At 35.6% G+C, this 27,930-nt stretch overlaps 1 protein-coding gene across 2 annotated transcripts in view; it reads left to right on the forward strand.

Moving 5' to 3' along the window:
• Apoltp (Apolipoprotein lipid transfer particle) overlaps positions 1 to 27,930 on the forward strand; it is a 1,459,665-nt gene that overhangs the window by 895,526 nt on the left and 536,209 nt on the right. Inside the window, exon 37 of one of the 2 annotated variants that reach the window (XM_072546518.1) lies at positions 27,342 to 27,587. The exons of the other annotated variant lie outside the window; for it this stretch is intronic. Coding sequence (XP_072402619.1) covers positions 27,342 to 27,587 — 246 coding nt within the window. The remainder of the gene's footprint in view (positions 1 to 27,341; positions 27,588 to 27,930) is intronic. 2 annotated transcript variants of the gene reach the window in all.

Below are 27,930 nucleotides of genomic sequence, written 5' to 3' on the forward strand. Positions count from 1 at the left end.
TATCTAATGCTTCAATGTTACTGTAGGCTTCGTCATTGACTCCAAATACTGAGGTTAATATTGTTCCTAATATTCCTTTTCTTTCCCTTCCTTTTATTTCTACTGTCAGCCCCTCGCTTACTGACTCCGCCTTTCTTTGTCCTTCCTCCAATTTCTCTATTATATCCTTACAATTCACGATTTTTATCTCATGACACAGTTCTCGTACGCCTTGTATCATATTTCCTATTAGTTGGTGCTCTGTTCGAATTCTTCCTTTTTCGAGTAACACCTTTATTCGAAATGTTCCCCGGTCTATGACGACCTCTCCAAGGTCTTCTGTGAAAAATCCTGGTACCGGATTATATATTTTATACGGTTCTGCCTTTATGGGTTTTAACATCGTTAAAAACATTATAGCTACTAGTATTTTCTTCCATCTTAGTGCTGCTGCCTTTTTCGGCTTTTCCTGTTTCTCTTCTTCCAGTCGTATTAGCTTATGTATGGGTCTTTTAGTCAGTTTCCCGTTTGCCTTTCTCACTGTTACTACTCTGGTTAATCCCTCCGCTCCAGGGTGTGTTTCTGTTACCCTCGCTAATGGCCATCTGCCTGGAGGTGTATCCTCTTCTTTAATTATAACTATTTCTTCTTCTTTTATGTTAGGGTGCGCCTTATGCCATCTATTTCTCTGTTGTAATTGGTGCAGGTATTCCTGTTTCCAAATTTTCCAGAAGTCTCTTTTATTTTTCTCCACTAATCTCCACCTCGTCGGCATCTTCAAATAAGTCGTAAGCTCTTCTTCCCGATTTGGTGATATAATTTCTCTCCCTATAAGGAAGTGAGCTGGTGTCAGGGCTATTTTCCCTTCAGGGTCTTCTGATGACCCACATAATGGTCTCGAGTTCATACATGCTTCTATTTGTGCCAGCACCGTACTCAATTCTTCATATGTTAGAACTGTTTCCCCGATGATTCTTTTCAAGTGATATTTCATTATTCGCACTGCGCTCTCCCATAATCCTCCGAAATGTGGTGCATATGCAGGTATGACATGCCACTGGGTACCTAGTGCCCGTAATCCTTGTTTTATCTCGTCATCTATTTTTTGATTTTCTTTTTTCAACAAATTTGCTGTTCCTACGAATGTGGTTCCGTTATCGCTGTATACGTTGTTGCACTGTCCTCTGCGTGCCGTAAATCTCTTGAACGCTGCGATGAAAGCATCCGTAGACATATCGCTTACTACCTCAAGGTGTACTGCCTTCGTTGACAGACACACAAATACTGAGATGTAGCCCTTATAGCTCCTCTGTCCTCTGCCTCTCGTGGTACTTATTTTTATTGGCCCGGCATAATCTATCCCTGTTTTAGTAAAGGGATGACTCGGGTTCACTCTGTCTTTCGGTAGATCTCCCATTAATTGTTGTGCTGCTTGGCTTTTATACCTCCTGCACCTTAAACATTTTGCTAGATGATCTTTCACGGTTCTTCTGCCGTTGATTATCCAGTATTTCCTTTTTATGTACTGTAGTGTTTGTTGTAATCCGCTATGTAGATTTCTTGCGTGACTATCTGTTATAAGTAACTTTGTTAATGCACTATCCTTTGGCAAAATTATCGGATGTTTTTCTCCGTACTTTAGATTCGTGTGTCTCAGTCTTCCGGTGACTCTTAGAATTCCTTGTCTATCCAGGAATGGTACCAATGACACTAATTTATTTTTCTTGTCTAATTGCTGTTTCTTCTCCAGCTTATTTATTTCTGGTTTGAAGTAGGCGTGCTGTGTGTGCTTTATCACCTTTAATAGAGTTTCCTCTAATTCTTGGACTGTAAGCTGACTTTGTCCATTGTCCTTCTTTTTTCTGCATTTGTCTGCAAATCTCCTACAATATGAAAGTACTCTTCTCATTCTTTCTAAATTTGAGAATCTCTCGCATATGTCCTCCTTTATCGTTGTCGTGTGCACCGTTATTTTCGTTTTGACTTCCTCCTCATTTGTCTCTGGTATTTCTTCTGATTCCTGAGTTAAAGTTTTGTTACTAGTCAGCCAAGTTGGTCCCTTCCACCATAGCTCTGCTTCTAATAATTCTGATGCGGTACTTCCACGTGAGAGGATGTCCGCTGGATTTTCCTTTGTATCTACCTTATGCCAATTTTTCGGTCCTATAACGCGTCTTATTTCCTCTACTCTGTTGGCGACGAACATTTTCCACCTTTTTGATGATCCCCTTATCCAAGCCAGGGTTATCGTTGAGTCCGACCATGCATATACCTCAATGTTTTCCCTGTTCAATGCTTGTAGGGTTTTCTTCATTAAATTTGCTAGTAGTACCGCGGCACACAGCTCGAGCCTCGGTAACGTCGTTTTCCCTTTCAATGGTGCGACTTTCGATTTTGCTATCATTAGATTCGTTTTAATTTCTGGGCCTAATACCCTTGAGTAGATTACCGCTCCATATCCTTTCATAGACGCATCTGCAAATCCATGCAGTTCTACTCTGTTTATCTTGCTTAAGTTGTTCCACCTGGGCAATGTTATTTTCTCCAGATTTACTAATTGCGCCTGGTATGTATTCCACCTGCTTTGTTGGTTGCTAGTTAATTCTTTATCCCAACTGGTCTTTTGCTCCCATAATTCCTGTATGAACATTTTCGCCTGAAATACTACAGGTGCTATCCATCCCAGTGGGTCGTATAGTTTTGCTACTTCTGACAGTACGTGTCTTTTCGTTATTTTCTTTGCCGTCGTTATCCCTATTTTGAATGTGATTATATCCTCTTTAGGTGACCAGTGTATTCCTAACGTTTTCCGTACTTCTTCTTGTTTGAATGCCTTCGAGTCTACGTTCCTCATATCCTCCGGTACGTTCTCCATTATTTTTTCTTCGTTGCTCAACCATTTTCTAAGAGTGAAACGTCCTTTTCTGAACAGTTGTATTAATTCCTTTTGGGCTGTTTCTGCTTCCTGCACTGTCTCAGCTCCTCCTAGTATATCGTCTACATACATGTTTTCTTTTACAATTTTCGATGCCAACGGGAACCTCGCTCCTTCGTCTTCTTGTAATTGTTGTATTGTTCTTAACGCTAAAAAGGGTGCTGCGGCCGTGCCGTATGTCACCGTCGTTAAGTTATACTCTTGTATGTGGTCCTTTGTGTCCTTTCTCCACAAAATTTTTTGATATTTTTGGTCTTCTTCTGCCATTCTGATTTGTCTAAACATTTTTTCCAGATCCGCTGAGTATGCTACCTTATTGGATCTCCATCGTAATAGTATATTTGTCAAGTCTTGTTGTAATTTCGGCCCTGTGTGCATAATATCATTCAGGCTTACTGCCGATGAGCTTTTGCTTGATGCGTCAAACACGGCTCTTATTTTCGTTGTAGTACTGTCCTCTTTTCTCACTGGATGATGAGGTAAGTAGTACCCATCTCCCTGGTTTTCTGCTATTACCATATGACCTTGGTTTTCATAATCTTCCATGAATTGTCTGTAATTCGCTTCTAACTGTTTGTCTTTTGCAAACTTCCTTTCTAGTTGCATCAATCTGGCGAATGCTTGCTGTTTAGATTCTCCTAACTTTGCGACGTCTTCCCTAAACGGAATTTTTACTTCGTATCTCCCTTCTTCATTCCTTTTTACAGTCTGTCGATACAGTTCTTCACATTCTTGTTCTTCCACTGAGAAACTTGTATTCTGATTTACTTCTTCTAATTCCCAGAAGTTCTTTATTTGTACGTCCATTTCTTGTCTTGATATCATACAGCATACTTCTGCTTTTATATTCTCCCTTTCTCGTGCTATTCCCGAAACTATCCATCCTAGTTTGATGTTTTGACTCAGGAGTCCATTACTTATTCTGTGCATCCCTTCTGTCAATATGTAACTGTATTCTTTTACTCCTAGTAGTAAGTCTATCTTCCCTACCTTGTAATATCTTGGATCTGCCAGTATTGCATTTTTCTCGTTATAGTCCGGTAGAATTATATCCTTTTCCGGTAAATTCCTTGTTATCTTCGGTAGTACTAGTGCTTCTATTTCCATCTCGAAGTCACTTTCGTAATGAGTTTCGATTAAAAGTTTCATACTCCAGTTGGCTGTTTTTTCTCCTGACGAGCCTATCCCGGATATGGTCGCTTGTATGGGCTTCCTTGTTGTTCCTAGCGTCGTCGCAGCTTGTTCCGTTATAAATGCGCATTGTGACCCTTGGTCGATTAGTGCTCTCATTATGTGTGAATCTCCTTTCGCATCTCTTATGCGTACCACAGCTGTCGCTAGTAATGCTTCACCTTCCTTATGGCTTGCACAGTTTACTGAATTCTGCCCTCTTTGCTGGTCGTTGCTATTCCTAGGCCCATTGGTATCTTGTGTATTTTCTCGCCTTCCGTTATTTTGTTCTCTGGCGTTGTATGGATTATTATTTCCTCCTCTGTACCTATCAGCTTGGTACCCGTTTCTTCTATTGTTTGAATCTCTTCCATTTCTTTCTTGTGTTTGTTCTCGTTTCGTTTCATTGGAGTTTCTTTTGTTGCTTGTGTTTCCTTTTTCATAATGCAACATATGGTGGTGGTCTCCGCCACAGTGTCTGCACCTATATTGTGAATAACATTGTTTTTCTTTTTTATGTGCTAGGCAGTTTGTACACAATCCTTTTTCTTTTATCATCCTGTTCCGGTCTCTTACATTGAGTTCCTGAAATTCTCTGCAGTTCGGTACTCCGTGATCTCCGTTGCATATCACGCAATGTGTTCTTGGTTTCCTAAGAGATCCTCCTTGCTTCTCTTGTCTTTTTTCTGACTCCAGCAGTTCCAGTGTCTGAAATCTTCGCTGTAAGAATGTTTGTGTCGATTTGTACGTCGGTATCTCTCTACTGTCTCCAATGTGGTTTTCGTACAGCCTCCTAGTTTCATTGTCCCATTTCGTTATGATAATTCGGGCTATCAATGGGCTCCACGCTTCCGTGTCTGTTCCTAACCCTCCTATGGCTTCCAGACTTTCGTGGAAGGTGTCATGTAGTGATTTCAATGCTCTAGCAGAAGATTCCTTTACTTCCTGCGCTAGTAGCATCCTGTCTATTAATTTAAACAATATCATCCTTGGGTTCTCATACCTATCTTTTAGCATGTTCCAGGCCACTTCGTAGTTGGCCTCGGATATGTTTAAGTGTTGTATCATTCTGTTGGCTTCCCCTCTTACTTGAGTTTTTAGGTACTGCATTTTTTCTGCGTTTGATAACTGGTCGTTTTCATGTATTACTTTAGTAAACAGATCGTGGAAAGTTCTCCACGTTTCATATCTGCCTTCATACACAGGGATTTTTACCTGCGGCAATGTCACACCGTCCCTCCTCTGTGTGCTTTCTGGCCGTTGCATTCCTGGCCTTATTTTCTTTAAAACTTCCCTGACTTTCCTCTTTAGATGATTTATTCTCTCTACTTCTCCAATATCTGTAGCGTCCAGTTCCTCATTTACTGCTGCTTCAATCATTAGTGTATTCACCTTTTCCATGTATTCTCTTAACTCTGACTGCAATTCTTCATCCTCCTGCAAGTCTTGTTCATTTTCTGGCCGTAATAATTCCTCGATTCTTTGTTTTCTTATCTGTATCTCCTTTACTTTCGGTGCTTTTCCTCTTTTCAGCACCCTTCCATATTCTTCCAACAGGGTTTTCCCCTCAATGTATGTCTTAAATACCTGATCATAGTATTTTGTTTCAAAATATTTTTCTTTCGTTATACCCCCTTCTAGCAGCTTTTCGTGGTTATTTAAAAATTTTGCCCAATATTCTTCTAATTTTTCCTGTCTATCCCGGATGTATTGTTGATTTTTCCGAGATTGGGAATCCTTTTTTGTATTTGAAACGAGTTTCACTATTTCTGTTCCTATTTCCGCTTGCTTAACGTATAGACTCTCCATGATTATTTTAAAAATTTTTTACATTCAGCGGTAAATATATAATATATATATATATATATATATATATATATATATATATATATATATATATATATATATATATATATATATATATATATATATATATATATATATATATATATATATATATTGTTATCAAAATAAATGAAATTATTTGCTACGTAATTATTTTAATTTTTCGAAATAAAATATTTAATTGTAATTAAAAGCAAGCTATATGTATGAACGTTTCTTTTTTCAAATTGTCATACAAAATTACTGTTTAGTTAATTATAGTTGTGAATGACGTTTATTTTTGTTTTATCAATTCTCTGTATTATTTAAATGGTATGCATTCTAAAGTACATTATTATACGATTGATAGAGTGGAGATTGTTGTTCTAAATTGTTAAATTGTAATAAAAAAAAACTTGTTAAATTGTAAGATTGTAAAAGTTGGAAGATTTTGTAATTATTCAAAAACTTACGGTTTTTTGTGTTCTTAGACGTTGAGGATCCCTCGCTTCTGGTGGGTTCTGCAATCGGTCCTGTCCTTTGGCTGCTCTGCGGCTCTAGTATGGCTCTCGGCTTTGGTACTGCTCTCGGCTCTAGTATGGCTCTCGGCTTTGGTACTGCTCTCGGCTCTAGTCTGGCTCTCGGCTTTGGTACTGCTCTCGGCTCTAGTATGGCTCTCGGCTTTGGTACTGCTCTCGGCTCTAGTATGGCTCTCGGCTTTGGTACTGCTCTCGGCTCTAGTATGGCTCTCGGCTTTGGTACCGCTCTCGGCTCTAGTATGGCTCTCGGCTTTGGTACCGCTCTCGGCTCTAGTATGGCTCTCGGCTTTGGTACCGCTCTCGGCTCTAGTATGGCTCTCGGCTTTGGTACTGCTCTCGGCTCTAGTATGGCTCTCGGCTTTGGTACTGCTCTCGGCTCTGGTACTGCTCTCGGCTCTAGTATGGCTCTTGGCTTTGGTACTGCTCTCGTTCTCCCGGGTCTAGTGGTCTCTCTCTGCTACTGAGGGTGTTGCTGGCGTGGACTGTATAGGCTCTCTCAAACTTCCTTGAAGTATTCTGTTTCTCGATAGGACCATGAACAAATTCCCTTCGTTGGCTCAGTGAAGATGTTCGTTCTGTTGTAATGGAAACACCAAATAATAGTAGCAGAGTTTATTGTTGAGACGTACACTATGGGTGTAGACCCGGGATTACTTTGAGTAGAGACTGATGAAGTTGATCGTTGAAGACTATATGTTCGTTGAGTGAATATTGATTGAATGCTTCTCTAGTCAAGAGATATTAGTTTTATATAAATTCTATTTGGGTCAATATTTTTCGCGTACCTAGCGTGATATGTGTATTTAATTTATGTAAATTGTTTAACTTTGTCAGTACTTTTGACTGATGTCCAAATTATTATTTATAATTGACCAAATGTGTATGTAACCTAATTAACTACGTGTGTGTATTTAATAACAAATAGATTCATTCGGTCTACTGGGTGATAAAATTATACTGTCCAATTTCGGATATGAATTATGAAGATTTGATATTGGACACTCTATATTTAGAAAAATCTTTTACTGCAACTCTTGTTCGACCTAAACTAAATTAATACACAAAACAAATTAATCTATTTTTTTTTATAGAAATGCAGATTCCTGTCGGATTTTTATCAGTGCGGCATGAGTCACTAGTGTCTCGTATATCCGGATCTCTTATCGCATTACAAACATAATTCTTAATTAGCAGTGCGGTACAAGATACATTTATGTCGTATAATCTGAAAGCCGTAATAAGACCATAAGACCGTATGTTATAAATAAATATATTCCTAAAAGAATTATCTTAAAACATGAAATAAATACACTAAAAAAGTGCAATATTAAGTGTTATTTAAAAAATGGTATGTCATTCACGACGGGCGTACAGTTAAAAACAAAAGTTTTCAGTGTTCTATTGCTTGATTATTATTATCTGGTATTCTGAAAATGTTGACATTTTTTCCTGGTCTGATCTTCCTCAACTAACGTCATCTTTCTTAATTTGTGGGTTGTGTTGTTCAGGTCTCTTTAAGTGTTTTTGCTGGTATCCATACTAAATGATCTTCTTTAGATAATGTACTAATGTAGTGTTCAAATGTGGCATTGCGTGCGTCATGTAGCGCTGATCTTAATTGTCTGATTAGTCGATTATATTTGTGTTCGTCATTAAGATTTCGGCTTCTTGGTCATCTAACTCTTGCTCTTCATTTTTCGACTATTAGTTGTATAATATAATTCGGAGTGTTACTTGTGTTTTCTTGATTTGGAATTGTTAATCGTGTAGCTCCATATGAAATAGTAAAAGATGAAAACGGCAGCATATTCATGCATAAAAAAAGGAAACGCGATAAAGATATCTGAAACAACTGTTTTATGTTATAAGAGATGAAATAGTCCGAAATTGCCAGGTGAACAGGGTACTATAAAGAGGAAGTAGAATTAGCTATGAAACAGCTTAAATGGGGAAAAGAAGTAAGCTTAGACCAAATACCAGCAGGAATTATTCAACTGGGGAAAAAATTAAACGACTTTTTCTCGCACAAATCCCGCCTATGTAACTTTACAAAGCGAGTCGTTTGCTGGGTATTAAAGAAACGTCTATGGCCATCATATAATTTGACGCTATTTCACGTTCTACGACGCATTCCACGTTTGACACACTGTCTTGTTTAGTTTTCTGTCATTTTATTTGTTAAATCCTATCTCATTCTCGTCACAGCGTCAAGGAGCAGTAAATGTGTGCAGTGAACGGGAGGAATATGTTTAACAGTGAACGTTGGAGATTTTTCGAGTCTTTCATATTTTCTTCTTTGAGTGCCTCTCCTATCGGAGATTGGATATCATTAGGGCGATTCTAATTTTATTTACTGCTGTTTTGAATAATTCACTCATCACTAACTCATCAGGTGGCCAAAGTGTTTAAGTTTTCTCTTTTTTATATTCAGTATAACTTCTGGATCGCTATGTATTCTACGTATTACCCCTTCATTTGTAATTTGATCCACTCAACTTATTTTTAGTATACGGCAGTAGCACCACATCTCAAAGCTTTCAAGATTTGTAACATTCTTCTGTTTAAGAGTCCATGCCTCAACACCGTAAAGCTGAGTACTGAATACATACTAAGTAGTTAACTAAAAGTGGACGTATGCAAAGAGATGTATGACGTAATCGTATGGTATTCGCTAAATCCTGTCACGTAATATGCCACATACCTCTGTGCGTAAATTCGTTTTATTGCTGCCAGTTTAAGGTGTTATTAGATGCAGCCATGTTGAATTTCTCTCCACTATCGTATTATCTTCGTTAAATCCTATCATTTTAGGCTCCATATATCCTGATTAGACCTATAGGACCCGAGATACGCAACTAAGGCTCTTTTGACATAACATATATAGGAGCAAAGATATATACCTAAGGTCCTTTTGACGTGTTGATGTATTTGATTTCTACGTCGTAGTATTCTATTGGTTAAATGTTACCATTTGAGGTACTGTACGTCACGATTGGACTAATAGGACCGCAGATACATAACTAAGGCCCTTTTGATAAGCTGATGTATTTTATTTTTCTATCTTATTGTATTCGATTGGTTAAATCCTATCATTTGAGGTACTGTACGTCACGATTGGGCTAATAAAAACGAAGATACGTAACTAAGGCCCTTTTAATATTTTGCTGTATTTGATTTCTATCTCATTGTAATCTGTAATCAATATCCAATCACCAAATATATTATATAATTTTAATTTTCAATTAATACTTCCTTCCATTATCCAATTACCATTTTTACATAACATAATTTTTAATCTTCAATAATATTATCTTTATACTGTCTCTTAATCTTCATTGAACTTATTATATTGAACATCTGAACCTTTTGACTGACTATCTTGAACTTACTGAACAATTTACTTTACTAACTAAATGTATCTATCTTCTAACTAACTTTCTTACTAACTGACTGGCCCCATAGTAACTGTAACTGATCCTTGAATCCAAACCACCGGGTATTTATATCTTTTTCCATGTTCCAGAATCATCTGGCAAGAAATCATATTCGAATTTTTCTATATGATTGTTCTCGAAAAAGTATATGTTCTGGTTATGTCCATTTCACAGACATAACCATATTCGAGAACGTTCTACCGTAAACAAAGGTTAAATTCTGTATTCTAGAGAATTCCTTTATTTTCTATCGAGAATTTTGTCGACATTTAGGCTTTTCAGATCAGAATATAAACTTAAAGCAGTAACTTAAACACCCTAATTTAATAAACTACACATTTTAAACAACATATTATTATAACCCCACTTATATTCGTAATTATTAATTTCTGTAACTTATGACACTTATTCAAAGTAGGTATATCTGGTTGCCTATGCACATGGCTCACTTAAATATATTATAATTATAAAAAAAAACTTTTTACACTTAATATATGCTAATTTCTTAAAAATACCCTCATATAAATAATTTTTATAACATTCTCTAGTATATAACTTATTAAAATAACCAAATACTTTTAATATCTAATATTATCTAGTATATAACTTATAAAGTAATTTTTTAAACACTATTTTTCCTCCTCCTTCGTCCAATATCATTTCAATATATATATATATATATATATATATATATATATATATATATATATATATATATATATATATATATATATATATATATATATCTAGGACATGCAATTAAAAACGAAAAAGAAAATCAAACCCTAGAAATTAAAAGAAGGACACAATTTTCATGAGCTGCTTTTAGTAAGTTGAGCTTAATTTTAAAAGACATAAAAATCTTGTATACCAACAGTTGCAACTTATGGATTGGAAACTATGGCAATAGCAAGAAAAATGGCAGAACAATTAAGAGTAACTCAACGGGCCATGGAGAGGGCCATGTTAAATATAAGCCTCACAGACAAAATTCCTAACACCGAAATACCTACGTCGAAGAATTAAAGTAACCGACATCATGGAAAAAATAGCGACATTGAGATGGCAATCGGTAGCACATGTAGCAAGATAAGACATCAACAGATGGTCTCATAAAGTGACATTTCTGGAGACCTCGAGAAACAAAAAGAAGCGTGGAAAGACCCAAAAAGAGATGGATAGACGATATAACTGCTGTAGCTGAAAAGCAGTGGATGAGAATTGCAAAAGATAGAAAAGCGTGGAAGCAATTAAAGGAGGACTATGGTCCAACAATGGATAAATGAAGGCTGAAGAAGAAGAATAAATTTGTTACGGCTCGTGCAGTTTTTTACAACCTGTACCCCTTTATCTTCGTCAAGTGACCAATACATGTGGGCTTGAGGTGAAGTGTGGTATCCCGATAAAATTAAAATTCCAATAAAGTTAAAAAAGTCTTTTCTGTTTAGACTAAAATCATGTCTGTTATTGGCATGAGCATATTGTAAAGAATATTGAATATTCATGTCTTGCGTATTTAAGTCAAAAAATAGAAAGAAAATTTCTAATGGTGTAAGTCCTTTAAAAGCCTCCAGAGATTTAGTAGATGCTTTTTCATTTGATTCAGGTAACTGCTTATGCAAAAATTGACCTTTTTTTCACTTGGGACTCTCCTTCACATTTTTTTTTCTTACGTCTAGATTAGTTTTTTGTATGTAAATATTTCTCAGTCAGTCACTACGAAACGCAAATCGTCTCCTACATCATGTAGGTCTTCCTTCCTAGTGAGGATTTCAAATGTGCTGGCAATGTCTTTATTGTGGCCCGTAAATTCATTTTCAATTCCCTCTGCGTCTTGAATATCTTCCTCAAATTCATTTTTAATTCTCTCTGGGTCTTGAATATCTTCCTCATCAGTTAATTTATTCACGTCTGGCAGAATATAAACAATATCTATGTCACCTAAAAATTACATATACTGTAGTATGCATATCAATACAATGTAAAATAAAGATACGTACTATCGTTTTCCAGCTTATCAACTACCCCCTCTAAAGCAGCTTCAAGTTGTTGTTGCTTAAGACATTTGGGCATGACTATAATAAGAATGGAACAATTATTATAACCAACTAACAAACATATAAACTAAATATATATATATATATATATATATATATATATATATATATATATATATATATATATATATATATGTAAACCGGCGTTTATAACAAGACTAACAAAAACACAACATTCCAATACTTTTAAAACCTTCAAGGTCAAATTCAAAACACTGGTTGTGGCGACGAACAGTTGACGCTGGTTTTCTATGAGATTGTAATAAAACTACATATCGACGGTGTCACGACAGAAAGGCATAAGCGCCATTGACAGTTTTTTTCAGGAGACACAAAAAACGTTTAATATCGCTTAATAATTCTTTTTTTACATTTTTTTGGCATTTTATTATTATCGAACTGAGGCATTCTGACTTACCATATGTTATTTATAAAACAATTATTATAAACATGAGATATTTAACATTTTGGTGCTTACGCGTTTAATGTTAGGTTCTGTGGTGTTTAAGCCTTTTTGAAAGGCGGTTACCATATTTCGAAAAAAGTATTTTGATCAAAAAATGTCGCTTAGGAACTTGTACGCCTTTTAATTTTACGGAATTATAACAAAAATGGAGAATAAATCTTTTCATTTTAAAGCATAACAATTAAGTAAAAATAATACAAATTAAACAATACACAATAATATATTTATGAGTTTCTTAGGTGTAAAAAACATTTACACTCTATATTGGTGTAAAAAAATACAAAAATAAAAGTTAATATAATTATCACGTTATATTAAGTAAAAAACAACAAAAACTATTAAAACGTACCATTTTTTCTACATTGATAACTAAGTAAGTTGTATTATAAAACTAATAGAAATAAAATGCAAATCAAAATTTGATAACAGAAAATAACATTTATCAATAACAAAACAAACTAATAGAAACGAAGAACCGATATAACAGAAAATTGAACCAGGTGATGAGCTAGAACGTAGTGAGCTAGAACTAGTGCTGTCAATTTCAGTCTCATTTTTAAAAAATACTGTCAAGGATGATGAATCTGATTCGGAGTTTAAAGAATCATTTTGTTGTATAAAATCATTACAACCTATCTTATCATCAACTAATGAACTAAATACTATTGCGGCATTATTACTAGTATCATCAGTATCATCACTATCTGAGTAAGGTACAAGCTTTTTGTCACAGGTTAATAAATCAGTCTCTTCTTCGGCAGTTTCATCAATATTCGAAAATAAACGGCTGTCAATATTCAAATTTTTTTTTTTTTTTTTGATGAGTGTGGAAATGTTCTAAACACCATACCATTGCTCGGCGTGTGTTGGATTCAGGGCAGAGGAAAACATCTGAGCCCATTTCCCCCTATGTAGAGGAGGTCCTGCAAACGGATGCCTTTCTGTTGCCCTGCCTACCAACTAAAACCACCCATTCTTCGTCAAGACACCCCCGTACGTGTTCAGTTAGCGAACGAAACTTAGAGATGCCTTGCGCTGCCTGAATTAGTAATAAAGTTTTGTTGCTGGTTCTTAGCTAGAAGCGGTAAGGAACCAGAAGAAAAATGTATGTAAAATAGGCCCATATATAAATGGCCTTGCCGATGGTATTACCTAAGAGCGGTAAGGAACCAGGGGGAGAGTATATGGAATGTATAGGTATACAAGGTAACAATAAGGTGTAAAAATATTTGGTATTAGGTAATACTAGGTAACAATAAGTAAGTATACATACGCATGCAATAAACAAGTGTATTACACACATATACACACATACATACGTACATACACATACACACCTACGAACACACAAATACACATATACACATATTTACATACATATTCATACAATGATAACTAGTTTTAACTGGAGGTGGATTGCTCCAGATCACTCTCATCCTGTCTCAGTTTCTTTCTCTATCATGGACTTTCTCTTCATAATTTTTGTTACTTGGTCTACAAGAAATTCAAAGTTCTCTCTGCTTTCCATAGCGACACGTATCAAGTTGTCAGAGGATATCTCTCCTAGCTTTGTTCGCATTATGTGTTGTTCCGACGCAAACACCTTGCACCTAAAGATACAATGCTCCGCATCGTCTTCTACTTTACATATGACACAATTATCATCGCTGGTTTTTCGTATACGATACGTGTAAGACCTGAAAGATCCATGTCCGGTCAGGAACTGCATAAAATAAAAATTTACTCGTTTGAACTTACATTTGTACCACTCTATCACATTGGGTATTAGTTTTTTGGTCCATTGTGCCTTGTCTATCTGTGCCTCCCATTCTGCTTGCCATTCTGTTAGTAATTGTTCTCTAATGGCGGCTCTGACCTGAGGTAGGTGGCCGTCTCGAGAGTTATAAAGCATCTGCCGTTCTTTAGCTAGAAGGTGAATAGGGAGCGTGCCCGCTATTACCTGTAGGGCCATCGTTGAAGTGGTCCTGTACGCACTTGTAACTTTTAATAGAGGCTTTCGCTGGGCTCTGGTTATCATGTCTCTGTACTTTTTGTAATTTAGTACGTCTGCCCAAATGGGGGTTCCATATAATATAGTTGACTGTACCACTTGCAGGTACATTCTTCGTTTTTGGCTGCTTGGGCCTCCTATATTCGGCATGATTCTTTGTAGGGCTGCCGTTCTTTCTTCCGCCCTCTGGACTACATTTGTCAGGTGTTTTGTGAACCTTAGGCCTGTGTCGATGTATATGCCTAGGTATTTTGCACAATTTGTAGGGGTTATAATAGTACTACCAATTTGAAAAGTCATCTCGGGTCTTCGTCGTGGTCCTTTTAGTATGACCACTTCCGTTTTGCTTCCTGCTAGTTCGAGATCGTTTCTAGCCATCCAGCTGTTGACTTTTCTGCAGCATGTGTTGACTTTGTCTTCGATTTTCCAGTTCATGTCAGTCATGACTAGTATCGCCAGGTCATCTGCGTATGCAATAGCTAGAGTATCTCTACCATAGTCTATTTCTAGTACCCCGTTATATAATATATTCCAGAGTGTCGGACCTAATACAGAACCTTGCGGTACGCCGGCTGTTAACTTCTGTTCTGTATTTTTTGCCACTGTAACGTATCTATTAGTAAGATACCTTTTAATGATATTGATGAGATATCCTGACACTCGTGCTGATTCCAGTTTTGTTATGATATGTGCCCAGTTGGCAGAGTTGAAGGCATTCTTTACATCAAACATAACCGCGTCTATGGCTGATTTAGCTTTTCTAAATCCGTATTGTCTGTTGGAGATAGTCTCTTTCACTTAATTCATCTTCTAGGCGATTTTTGACAATATTTTCGTATAGTTTTCCCAGACAATCTAATAAACATATAGGCCTGTACGAATTGGCTTCGTCCGGGTTTTTACCGGGTTTATGTATTAGTGTAAGTTTAGCTAGTTTCAGCTGGTCTGGAAATTCTTGTCTTGTTAGCAGCTCATTGAGTGCTATTCTAGTAGCTTCTGGGCATTCATTCACTAGTATTTTTATCGCCTCTGGTGGCACACGGTCCGGTCCAGGGGATTTACCTATTTTGATGGAATTGGCGGCTCTGGTGAGTTCAGCCGCCGTTAATTCTTTGGGACAGTTCTCATCGTCTCTAATCAGGAAGTCGTTTATAGGCTTGTTAGGAAACAGGGTATTCGCTATTTCCCTTCTTTTGTCATCGCATAGGTTATATGGGGTCTCTGACCTCAGCGTCTTAGTGGCGATCCTGTATGCTTCGCCCCATATATCGTTCTCCAATGCCTCGCACAAGTTCTGCCAGCATGTACGTTTAGCCCATTTGATCAATTTATTGAGTTCCTTTTTGGCGTTCTTATACTCTTCTTTAACTTGCTGCGTCCTATTTCTCTGTGCCGTACGCCTGATTCTAAGACATTCTGTCCGCTTTTGGTGAATGTTTTCATTCCACCAGTATGGTATTGTGTATGTGACATGTTTGCTTTTGCTGCTCGCTTTGTGTGCTTTTATTATGTTGTCTCTAAAGTTATTAAAGTTGGTAGTTTCTTCTTGTAAGTTCCGTATCTGATTCCTGAATTTGTTCTTATCGAACTCGAGTAATTTCCTGCCGTGCCTGGTTGTGACCTTAATGCCGACTTCGTATGAGATGTACTTGTGAAACGTAAAGATGTTATCATCAAGCACATTCCATCCCGAGATCTTCTTGGCGCAGTTGTTGGTTGCTAGTGTAATGTCTATGTGACTTCGCGACTCACCTCTTTGGAATGTGGGTTTACCATTGTTTAGCACAGTCAGGTTTGCGGAGGAGATCCATTCGTTCCAAATTTCTCCTCTTTTGTCATTTTTTGGGGACCCCCAAAGAATAGATTTGGCGTTTATATCACCAGCAATTATGTATGTTGTTTCTCCCTGTGACGCCTCAATGATTTTTTCAACCCGCTCAGCATATTGTGTCATGGTTATATTAGGTGAGATATAACAGGCTATGATTGCTAGTTCGTTTATTTATATCTTTAGAAATCCCTCTTTTTTGGTAATTTTGTTTATGCACACTTTGTTGTTTACCAAAAATACAGCAACGTCTGCTCTGTTATCGGAGATCCAACCAATTTTTTTTGAGATATTTTTATTCGGTTCTGGGACTATGATGATATCTGCGTCAATTTGCAGGGCTTTTGAGTAAATCAGGTCGTGTGCCACCTTTGCCCTTCCGATGTTCACCTGCAGTATTCTAAGTCCTTTTGTCTGGATCGAAGCCATTTCAAGTCGTTACAACTAGCTCTTCTAGGTCACTAGGATGAGAGTTATCGGGGACCAACTGAGTATTTTTCGCAGAGTGTTGTCCGGAGATAGTCCAGACATCTGCGGTCCTTCAGTGTCGGGGACGGGATTGTTGTTTTTGTTTTCCGCTATGTTGCTAGCCATTTCCACTACCTCGGCACACATACTCTCGAATTCCTCCATTAATGAGGGGAACTTAGCCTTACGAAAAACGTCGTCATCTATAGTATCGTCATCAGGATTTGGCGCAGATGTCGAAGGTATGTCATTTTTCGCCCGTGCGATGTCTTCAACTATCGGTTGGGGAAAGGGTGTCGATGGCGGTTTAGCGAGCACGCTTTCTGTTAGTTCTTTTGCGCGCGTCTTGTCAGCTAGTCGCGCCCTTTGGAGAGCGCCACTAAATTCTCGGCACCGCGCGGTTCCAATGTGGTGCCCCTCTTTGCAGAGAACACACCACTCCTCATTTCTGCATGTGTCCTTCTCCTTACAGTCCTTCTTTCCGCACTTAAGACAGAGGCCAATACGGTCAGGACCGTCGCACTTTGAGATGACATGTGTGTACGACCAGCACCGTTGACATCTCCTAACTACGTATCTTTTTTCGACCTCGCATCTAGCAAGGCCCACTTTAATGTGTCCTATCTCCAACACTCTTTTGGCTGCCTCGGTAGACAGAACAACCGTGGCTGCCAGCGTGTCCCCTCGCATCTTTCTTAGACTTTTAATCAGGAAGTCCTTTTCCCACTTGCCTATCACTACAGACAATGCATTTTGCAATGTCTCTGTGTTTGTATTCGCGGTAATATTCAAATTTAGACTTGAGGAAAACTGAAATTCACAATGGCATCATCATCTAGAACAGAACTAAGCATTTGGAGTTCTTGTTCATGGTCTTTTAGTACAGGCTCTAAAAGAATATCATGCTTTAGCGCTTCATTGAGGACCTCATTTTCAGTGGAAAATGAACTATGGTTTTTATTATTTCCGCTGGATTCCTGCACATTGCTTTTCTGATCTTCCCAAATGGATTGCAATGCAAGATTCATTATTTTATGCCCCCGAGAAACCATTCTAAAAACCATTAAAAAAAAGAAGTAAGCGCCATTCAAATGTTAGTTTTTTAAAATAATATTACTACCAAAATATAACTTTAAAATTAAAAAAAAGAAAACTATACAACAAAGTCAATATATATTTTATTTAGGTTCAAACCTTATTTAAGTCGGTTAAGTAGTAACTTTTCTATGGCAAATCTAAGTCATAGTGTATTTTAAATGGCCAAATGGCGGTAGACAAAGATAAACGAAAAAATTTTTTCTGAAAAGGCCTAACCGACAGTCGGTAACATTGTACATTCTTATGGTATATTATGATTTCTCAAGATAAATAATCTAACTAAACGCTTAACAAAACATTAAATATTAATAGTATTTCAAATTATTGTTTACCTTATTGATATAACCACGTTTTCAGACCCAAGACGTAAGCACCACCTTCCACTACGGATCTTGTCGCTTACTGATTTCGGTGTCTCATCTTTTAAGAAACTCGTTTGGCGGTTAGAAAATTCAAAGCTTGTTTTAGTCGAGTTGGAATTTTTTACAGCTGCGTCATTTTAATAGTCGATAGGACGTAAAATGTATTTTATTTTGATACCAAAACATAAATTTATAAATTTTGGCGCTTATTCCTTTTTGTCGTGACGCCATCGATATTTAGCCAGTGGTGCGCTAACGCACCAGTTGTGTTTAGGGTAACATTACAAAAAAATTTTAAAAAGATACAAACATTTCCTCGTATCGTATTATAATTATTTTAGTCTTCACTATTATTAATTTCAACATATTTATAAAATATGCGATAAGTCAATAGTCTAAAACATACGTGAAATATGGACGCACGGATAATAACAATTTTAGTAATTTTTGAAACTTGATTTTGGACTTATTTTATTTGGTATGTAAAAGATCTTGTTTTTCATGAGTTTTAAGTAACTTAAAAATCAACTGAATTCATAAAAATTTCAAACTATTTCATTGCCGAGGTCAAGAAAAAATTAAAATTGAACTGGTGTCTTAAATAAATAAATCATATAATTTGTTACACAAGTTTTTTTATTCTTAATTTTTTTCATTAATATTTCAAACTTAAATATTATTAAAAAATTAAAAAAAAATATTTAAACAAATTAGATCGTTTATTTAAATAATTCAGATTTGAGATTTACGCAAAAAAGCACATACAAATTACCAAAGGAAACGTCGAAACCCATAAACAAGAACCAGCGATACAGTTAACAGCTCCTTTCCCCTCCATCGCTCTTGCCATTTTCAAAGCAAGCTGATTTTGAGGACACATTTTAAAGCTTTGTGGACGATTTCGTTGAAAGGAAATCTTTTTCGAATTTGGCATATTAAAACTTTTAATTATGTTCTTCTAAATTACGCTAACTAGATCTCTTAATTGTTATAAAAAAACTATTGTGAATTAAAAAAAGGGAGTAACTTCGTCCAAAATTGTGTTGGGATAATTGTTTCATTTAAATTAGTGAAAAAATGAAAGCTTTCCAAATATGAAAAAATTATTTTTCTGGTTAATGGTTAAAAATTTATTCTAATTGTTATAATCAAAAAATCGACAGAAAAAATAATTTTGCAATATTTAAAATTAATCCATTCTGAAGGTTTTGATATGGCTCTTCCTACTCCCAAATTTATTTAAAATGCTTTACTTTTTGCTGATAGACGAAAAAAGCGAAAATATTTGTTTACTTTAATTTGTTAATAACTAATTAAATGAAACAATTGACTACAGGAAGCGTATAGGTCTTCGTTATATATGTTCATTGTCCATACTACTCAAAACATTTGTCATTTGCCTGAAGGAGTCTGTGTCACAAAGAGGGTACCATTTTTGCTTATTTTCCTGAACTGTTAGTGCATCTACCAAATTTACACTTCTGAAAAAGCGTGAAAAAAATTCCAATGGACACATAGGTAGCCGTTGACAAAAATCATGGTTACTCTTCATACTTGAACTTTAACTCAAGGTGTGTTCTATTTACAAAGGCCGACGAAGGCGTATTCGATTGTCGCCTGTTACATCGGAATTTGGTTTATATTTGTCGCTACATCCAACAGGAAATAAGGAAATGGTTCTGATTGCTTAGAATCTAAGAGTTCTTTAGCTTCAGTTAGTGCTTCCTGCTATTTTTGTTTTGTAACTAGACGATGGCTATGCATAGTGAACTTAGAAGCAAATTTGGCTAATTAGGTACATACCTGTTGGTATACGAATGTGGTTATAAATACCGGCTAGTACATATATGTATGTAACATATAAACATTATATGCAAAAACAAAAAAATAAAATATAATTTTCACTTACTGAAGGATCAACACTATTTACTAACAAAGAACAAGTAAATATCTACCACAAACTGCATAAATTGCTTAATTTAATGGCCAAAGTAATGAATGTTGTAGGGTATTCTAGTGTTGCCCAAATGCAAGAACAAGACGAGACTTAAACAGTCTTCATCTTGGTCTTGCGGCAATGCGCCTGGTCTTGGTCTTGGTCTTGGTATTGGTATTGCACTTCCGGTCTTGGTCTTGCAGCAAGAGTCTTGCAAGTCTTGCAGTTACCCATTAGCCTATTGCTATTTATTAAACGTTACTTTAGATCTTAGAACAACGTAACAGAGTAAGTACATTTTAAGCTTGACTTAACATAGCCATAATAAAGCCATAATAAAGGTCGAAGAAGAACGTCATGGCTTATAAACCTGAGAGATTGGTTTAACAGATCCTCTGCATCTCTTTTCCGAGCTGCCGTCAACAAAATTACTATAGCCAATTTGATAGCCAACGCTCGACAATCGAGCTCGGCACATGAAGAAGAAGAAGAATACTAAAGACCAACCAAATTAATAAATGTCTAAACTGACATCGGGTGGGGTTTGAAGCCACGATCTAAGCGATTTATGCCTATGCTCTAACTAACTCATCTATCTACCATGCCCCACGGAAGTCAATCTGTTTCTTAATAAACGTTTGCATTTACTATGCTTACATGTGCTAAAACGTGGTTAAAACACAAAAAAAAACAAATTAATGACATCAGCATGCCTGTACTTTAAAGAATATTATCTGCCTAGAAAGGGATTGATGGACATTATGGGCAAAAAATCCACATACATGTATCAAGGGCACATATTTTTTAGGTGATCAGATAAAAAACTATAATCCACTTAGTAAAGCAAAATAAATGTTTTTACCAATCTTATTTCTACTTTTATATAAAAAACTAACTTATAGTTAAATAAAAAATAAACAATAGGTAAAAAAGCAATGATAATCAAAAGAAGTTGTTTTAAATTAAGGAGTTACCTACTTAATAAATAAATTAATTTACCAAACTAAAGTAGTAGGTAGATAACATATGTAATTGGTAATAAAGTAATAAGTATATTTTTTAAATCTCCACTTTTTCTAGCGGTTATTAAAAAGCTTGTAATATTTCCACCGAATTTTGGTTTTTCAGGAAGAAATATTTGTAATTCCTCTTTGTGAAAAGATATTAGATGCTTCCTTAAACCTGACGTGTTTCTGGTGTTCATTTTCATTTCAACCTTCCTATGTAGGCACAATTTACACAAAGCAATTTGGGATGCATAAATTATTTCGAAAAACTCTTCAAATTTGCTTTTAGGGCTTTTAGATCTATAACTCCAACGCTCATTACTCCGACTAGAACTATTTGAATCTTTGTCCCTCATGTCAGATTGTAAACTTGTCACTCCGGGAACAACAAGGATTAGATGAAAAACAATTATTACGTAATTAGAGTCAAAAGAAAGCTCAATTGGGAATGAAGTTAAGTGATGTCAAAAAAGTAACTATTATACTACTATAATTTAAGTTCGTTACTATCCAATACCCTAAGTATCTAATAACAAACCGAGAATTATATGTATATCGTTACTTCGATATTTTGTTTACATGGTAGGCGACATTATCTGTTATTAATTTGTCTCGTTACTTTTGACTGTTTCAGCAAATTTTCTTTAACCGAATAATCTCATCGCACACTCAGCAGAAACAATTTATAGCCTTAGACCGATAAGATTTGTTTATTTAGATTACTCCTGACTAAATTATAATGGGAAAAAAATTGAATTATTAAGTGGTTATTCGTAACAATTATATTTTTTTAGCTAGGGTGACATATTTTAAAAAATATCGATACGACATTATTGTCGGCGTCGCAATGCAAGATTATTTTTATGATTAGAGAGCGGCTATTCTCAAAAATGAACAATTAATTTCAGAGCAAAGAAGTCTGCTGGAAAATGTACAAAATATTTTATTTTTACATTGTAATTATGACCTCTGAGCACGTGTCAAATGTGTTTTTTTAATGAATATTTTAATTCGGTATATATGTTTATGGTATTGTTTGTAATTCGCATAAGTTTTTCAAATTTTATTACATATTTTTTTGCATCTCATAGAGTCTTTAAGCATATAGCCGAACTACTATAGTCGCTAAAACCACACTCAGTCCTAACTGCAAGTCGCAAGAGTCTCGCAGGCTTAATCTTGTTCTTGCTTAAATCTTGCACGGTCAGTCTTGGTCTTGGTCTTGCTAAAATTAGGCGGTCTTGGTCTTGGTCTTGGTCTTGCAAAAACGCAAGAACAAGACCAAGACTGCAAGACCAAGACCGATTTTGGGCAACATTAGGGTATTCCATAGATAGTGCTTAGAGTAAGTGCAGACATATATTAATTAAGTAAAAAGGCGCGAAATTATTAGCATTGTCATAGTATATACATACTAGTGAAACATAAAACCAGTATTCAGTATTCAACCAAATAAAGTGCTTTATTTTACTTGTATATGCGTTTTCCAAGTTAGTTTTGTATTAAAGATCATGCCAAGGAATTTAATTTCATCTAAATAATCAACTTGTGTTTAATTAAAGATCAATTTTAAGTGAACATATGGCATTGCTTATTGAATTTGTTTATGTACAGTTGTAGTAGTTTGTGAAGTTTTTTACGCTCCTAAAAATTGCTTAATCGTCGGAATATAATCTAGATTTTAAGGAGTTTTTATTTTTTAAAACAATTTAGTTTATTGCTACTAAGAACAAGGTTGTATCAAAGAGTTTGTTTTGCATTTATTATTAGTTAATTGATTTTTTTAAATTTGAGGACACAATTCGAAAAATTGCGGTCAGCTGCTCGAAAACCATAGCGACAGCTGACCGCAAACTCCAGTGCGATGGATGTAAGCGTCAAATACATATCACATGCACCGACCTTTCTTCGGAGGATCGCGTCACCCGACAAAAAATTCGTGGACTGAGTATACTTCGTAACTCATGCAGCTCCAATATTTCTAATATTTCAGAAATAAAAGATCTTCTGCTAGATTTTAAAATGGAAATTCGTACGAAACTTAATGATTTTGATAATAAAATAACTGAGTTAAACAATAAGCTCAGCCAGATTGATTTATTTAAGTCTACCGAATTCACGGATAATATTGCTAACGAAGTTGTAGATCGCATAACACGTGCTAAAAATATTCTAATTAGAGGCTTAACAGAATCTTCCTCTGGAGATGCACAACGCAGAAAAGATGACGACGCGAATAAGGTTAAGCTTGTTTTGGATACTGTTGGCTGCCAGGAAAAGCAAATCACCTTCTACAGAGTCGGCAAAGCAAACCAACGATTTCCCCGAATGATAAAGGTTGTAATGGGTTCTGAATATCACGTTAAAGATATTCTGAGAAATAAAGCCAAACTTATGGAGAACAAAGCCACGGAAAAATTCTCAATAATTGACGACAAGACGCCCATCCAACAAGTACGTTTAAAAGAACTCCGAAGTGAGCTAGAAACTCGCAAAAATAACGGTGAACATGATTTAACTATTAAATACATCAATGGCAATCCCAGAATCACGAAATTTCGTTTATAATTTTTCCACCGACAAATTTAATGACTGGCTATTTCTATATACTAATTTAGATTCACTTTCCGCTAAGTTTGACGAATTTGTATGCACAGTGCAACTTCTTAAACCTGACATTATTTGTATTGCCGAATCCTGGCTTAAACCCACAATTCCTGACTCCCCTGTTAATATAAATGGATATAAAAAATATCATAAAGACAGAGAAAATCGTGTAGGTGGCGGTGTATGCATTTACTTATCTAATATTATTACCACAACTTTCAAAATTAACATTAAGCTAATAGATATTACTGGAATACATGCAATTCACTTATCTATTACTAAAAATTCTTTTTGCCTTAATTTAGTATGTATATATCGTCCACCTACTACACTACTTGCACACGATAATGTTTTCTTCACAAAACTTGAAGAACTATCATCTCTTGATAATCTTATCATTACTGGAGATTTTAACTTCCCCGAGATTACCTGGCCAATAACTTCATTATCTGACGCCGAAAACGCTCATAATTTATTTAAAAGCTTTGTAGTAAATTCAAACCTGATACAACTAATTACAGAACCCACTAGATTTAGAAATAATAACCAACCTTCTACTTTAGATCTAGTGCTTATTAATGACGAACAGCTGATTTCATCTCTCGACGTCAGTTCTCCTATAGAAAAGTCAGATCATGCAATTATAACGGCTCACATTCAGTTCAATCAAATATTACCCCGCAAAAATAATATTGTAACATATGCTACTACCAACTTTTCTGAAGTGGACATTGAATTCTCTCAAATCGACTGGCATTTATTTTTTGCAAGCTTAAACGACCCCTCATTAATGTGGACTGCATTTCTCGATAAAGTCCACAATATAATTTCTACAAATACCACTTTCCGTAAGAGTTATAAAAACAACCTTAAACCCTGGATAAATCGAACAACAATTAAACAAATTAACCACAAACGACATATATGGCGAAAATTTAAACACACCGGGCTTCTTAGTGATTTCCAAAGCCATTGCAGATTTTCAAATAACTTAAAAACATCTCTAAAAACCCTAAGACAAAATTTTGAAGCAAATGATATCGACTGCGGCAACATTAAAAAAGTCTACAAATACATACGTTCCTTCATGACATCTAAAGTTTCCATTCCTCTACTAAAAAATCCAATCAGACTTTATGCTCTTCTGACAAAGAATCTTCCGAAACTCTCTCTTTAGCATTTTCACAGGTTTTTACTAAAGAATCGAATGATGGTTATCTACCTGCTATTAACTGTAATCATGTCGGCGCATCCTTACAGCAAGTTGAATTCACAGTGGATCATGTCAAACAATACTTAATTAAACTTCGCACAGCTGCTTCACCCGGTTTAGATGGTTTAACACCAAAACTGTTAAAAAGGTGCGCAGACACGCTTGCAATACCCTTAAAGTTAATTATGCAAACTTCTTTCATCCAGAACTCCTTACCCCCTAGTTGGAAATTAGCTTCCGTTACTCCTATTTTTAAAAAAGGCAACAAACTCGATCCCAACAATTATCGTCCTATTAGCTTGCTGCCAGTAGTTGCCAAAGTTATGGAAGCCATTATCTTCGAGGAGATGACCAAATTCCTTCTCCAGGAACATGTTATTCCAACACAACAACATGGATTTGTCTCTGGTCGCTCTACTCTAACCAATCTCTTACATTGTGTTAACGACTGGACGTCATCCCTTAACAGTTCGCAGCCGGTCGACGTTGTTTATCTAGATTTCTCTAAAGCCTTTGACCGTGTACCTAAGCGCAGACTTCTACATAAGCCAGAACATTTCGGAGTTCGCGGTACTTTACTTCGTTGGATAGATGATTTTCTGACAGATCGATATTACAAAGTTAGAGTTGGCGAATCTTTCTCACAGGACAGGTTAGTGGAAAGTGCCTCAGGGTTCCGTCCTTGGACCTCTGCTGTTTACAGTTTACACCAGCGATGTTCCTTATTATATCTCAAGTAAAATATCGTTCTACGCTGATGACACAAAAATATATATGCCAATCCAATCACAAACCAGCTAACACTCCAAATGGACTTGGACTTTATTTTAACTTGGTGTTTCCAGTGGTTACTACCCTTAAACGCCGGAAAATGTGTAGTGCTTCGAATTGGTAAAAATAACCCACTTGTGACGTACTTTGTTAACGGGCAGCCATTAGATTCAGTGTTTTCGTATAACGATCTTGGTGTTATCATAAACAGGAGCCTAACTTGGTCCGACCATATTACCTCTATTTGTAAACGTGCGAACTCCAGACTGTATCTTATTCGGAGGTGTTTTTCGAGAGTTTCAATGCAATCATTCTGTAAACTTTACACTCTTTACGTAAGACCCATACTTGAATACGCTGGACCAACGTGGTATCCTGATCTGGTTCGAGACAAGACTATGTTGGAAAACGTCCAAAGAAAAGCCACCCGAATTTCTTTGGGACCGAGAAGACCTTCCTATGCAGAAAGACTTAGTATGGCCAACCTAACTTCCTGAACTTCGCCGACAACGTGGAGACTTAATTACAACTTTTAAAATATTAAAATTCAATTTTGGAAATCTCGATGAAATTTTTATCATTAATCAAGATGAACGTCTCAGAGGTCATCAGTTCAAACTGAAGAAACAAAAATTTTTTTTCAAGATCAAGGCAGAACTTTTTACCAAATAGAGTTTTTGAGTGCAGGAATAACTTAACGATAACATTGTCCCTGCTCCCTCTACCAATTCGTTCAAAAACAGACTTGACCGTTTTATATTATAGTTAAAATATTGTTTTTCTTTTAAACCAAAAATTGTAATTTTATTTCTTTTATTTGTAATTTTTGTTTTTTTTTACTAGTAGGTTATTAATGAAATTTCTTTGTTTTTGGGCATAATAGGGACTTAATTCCTCTGCCCTTGCTTATGTATAATAATAATAATAATAATAATAATAATAATAATAATAATAATAATAATATCAGGATAATATCATATATAATCAGGAGACAATGGAGAAAAGAAAGTACCCAGACGATACCTATTATTCTTTCTACCACTGGAGTAATCCCGAAGAGCCTCCTAGAAAACATAAAAAAGCTGGGTCTAAATGAACATCTATATAAGATTATGCAGAAAGCTGTGTTACTTTCGACGTCCAGATGCGTACGAAAATTTTTGGGAGATACACCGACATACCAAGTCACCTAGGACTCGATAACATGGAAAGAGTCCCACCAGAGCTCAATCCTTTTGATACCGTAGGTATCTGGGATGAGTGAATTTTCCCCTTAGAGGGAGTGTGAGCCGTATGGCTAAATCTGGATAATAATAATAATAATAATTTCCTGGTAGCAGAAAATGATCTGCCCATATAGCATCACATTTTAGTTTTAATATTATTGTTAACGGAAGTTTAGGAAATGAAAAAGAGCAATAAAACTTCCAGTTGGGTATACAAATTATTTGCACATAAAGACGGCTCGTTTAAATTAGTCATTCTTTTGAGGTAGCTAATTATATAAAGCTCATATGATTGCAAATTTTTCAGAATATTACATAAGCAATGATATAAAACAACTACCTATTTTAAACCTATTAATGACCTATAACGCACACAGTTCACTCGTTATTTTATATTTTTTTATTTACAGCAAAATCGTGCAATTCATCTCTACAATTTGTCAAATCGAAGCAAATTTAATGTAAGCGGAGAATTGGATGTACTAACAAAGCAGAACGGTCAAGAATACTTTCTAACTGCTGTCCACTCAAAAAGAATTGTTAAAGTCTGGATGGACTATGAGTCTCAGGATAAAGGGTACAAGCAGCATTCACGACTGGAATTAAGTCCCACACACTGGATCGAATACAATCTCAATGTTTTCAACAAGAGTCTGGTAATAAAATGTTTTTTTTATATCAAAAACTTTTAAATCTTAGTTCTACGCAGGTAGAATTTTTAAGTTTCCTTTTATTCTTTGAATTTTATGATTGTATTTTTGCTCGAGAGTTTTAAAGATTTTAATTTTGTTTACAAATATATTAGAAAATATAAAATGAAAATTCTTTCTTTGAATAATGTTTTGAGTCGTGAAACTAAGTATTTTTTAATTTAAAAATAAAAGTAACACTTTTGTCATATACAACTTTTAATAAATTGGTAGATATGAACGATAAAAGTTTAAATTATGAAACGTATTTACAAACAACGTAATAGTTAGGGCATAAATAAACAGAAAA

Source organism: Diabrotica undecimpunctata, chromosome 10 (genome assembly GCF_040954645.1).
Source record: "Diabrotica undecimpunctata isolate CICGRU chromosome 10, icDiaUnde3, whole genome shotgun sequence".
In the NCBI taxonomy this organism is placed as follows: Eukaryota; Metazoa; Arthropoda; class Insecta; order Coleoptera; family Chrysomelidae; genus Diabrotica; species Diabrotica undecimpunctata.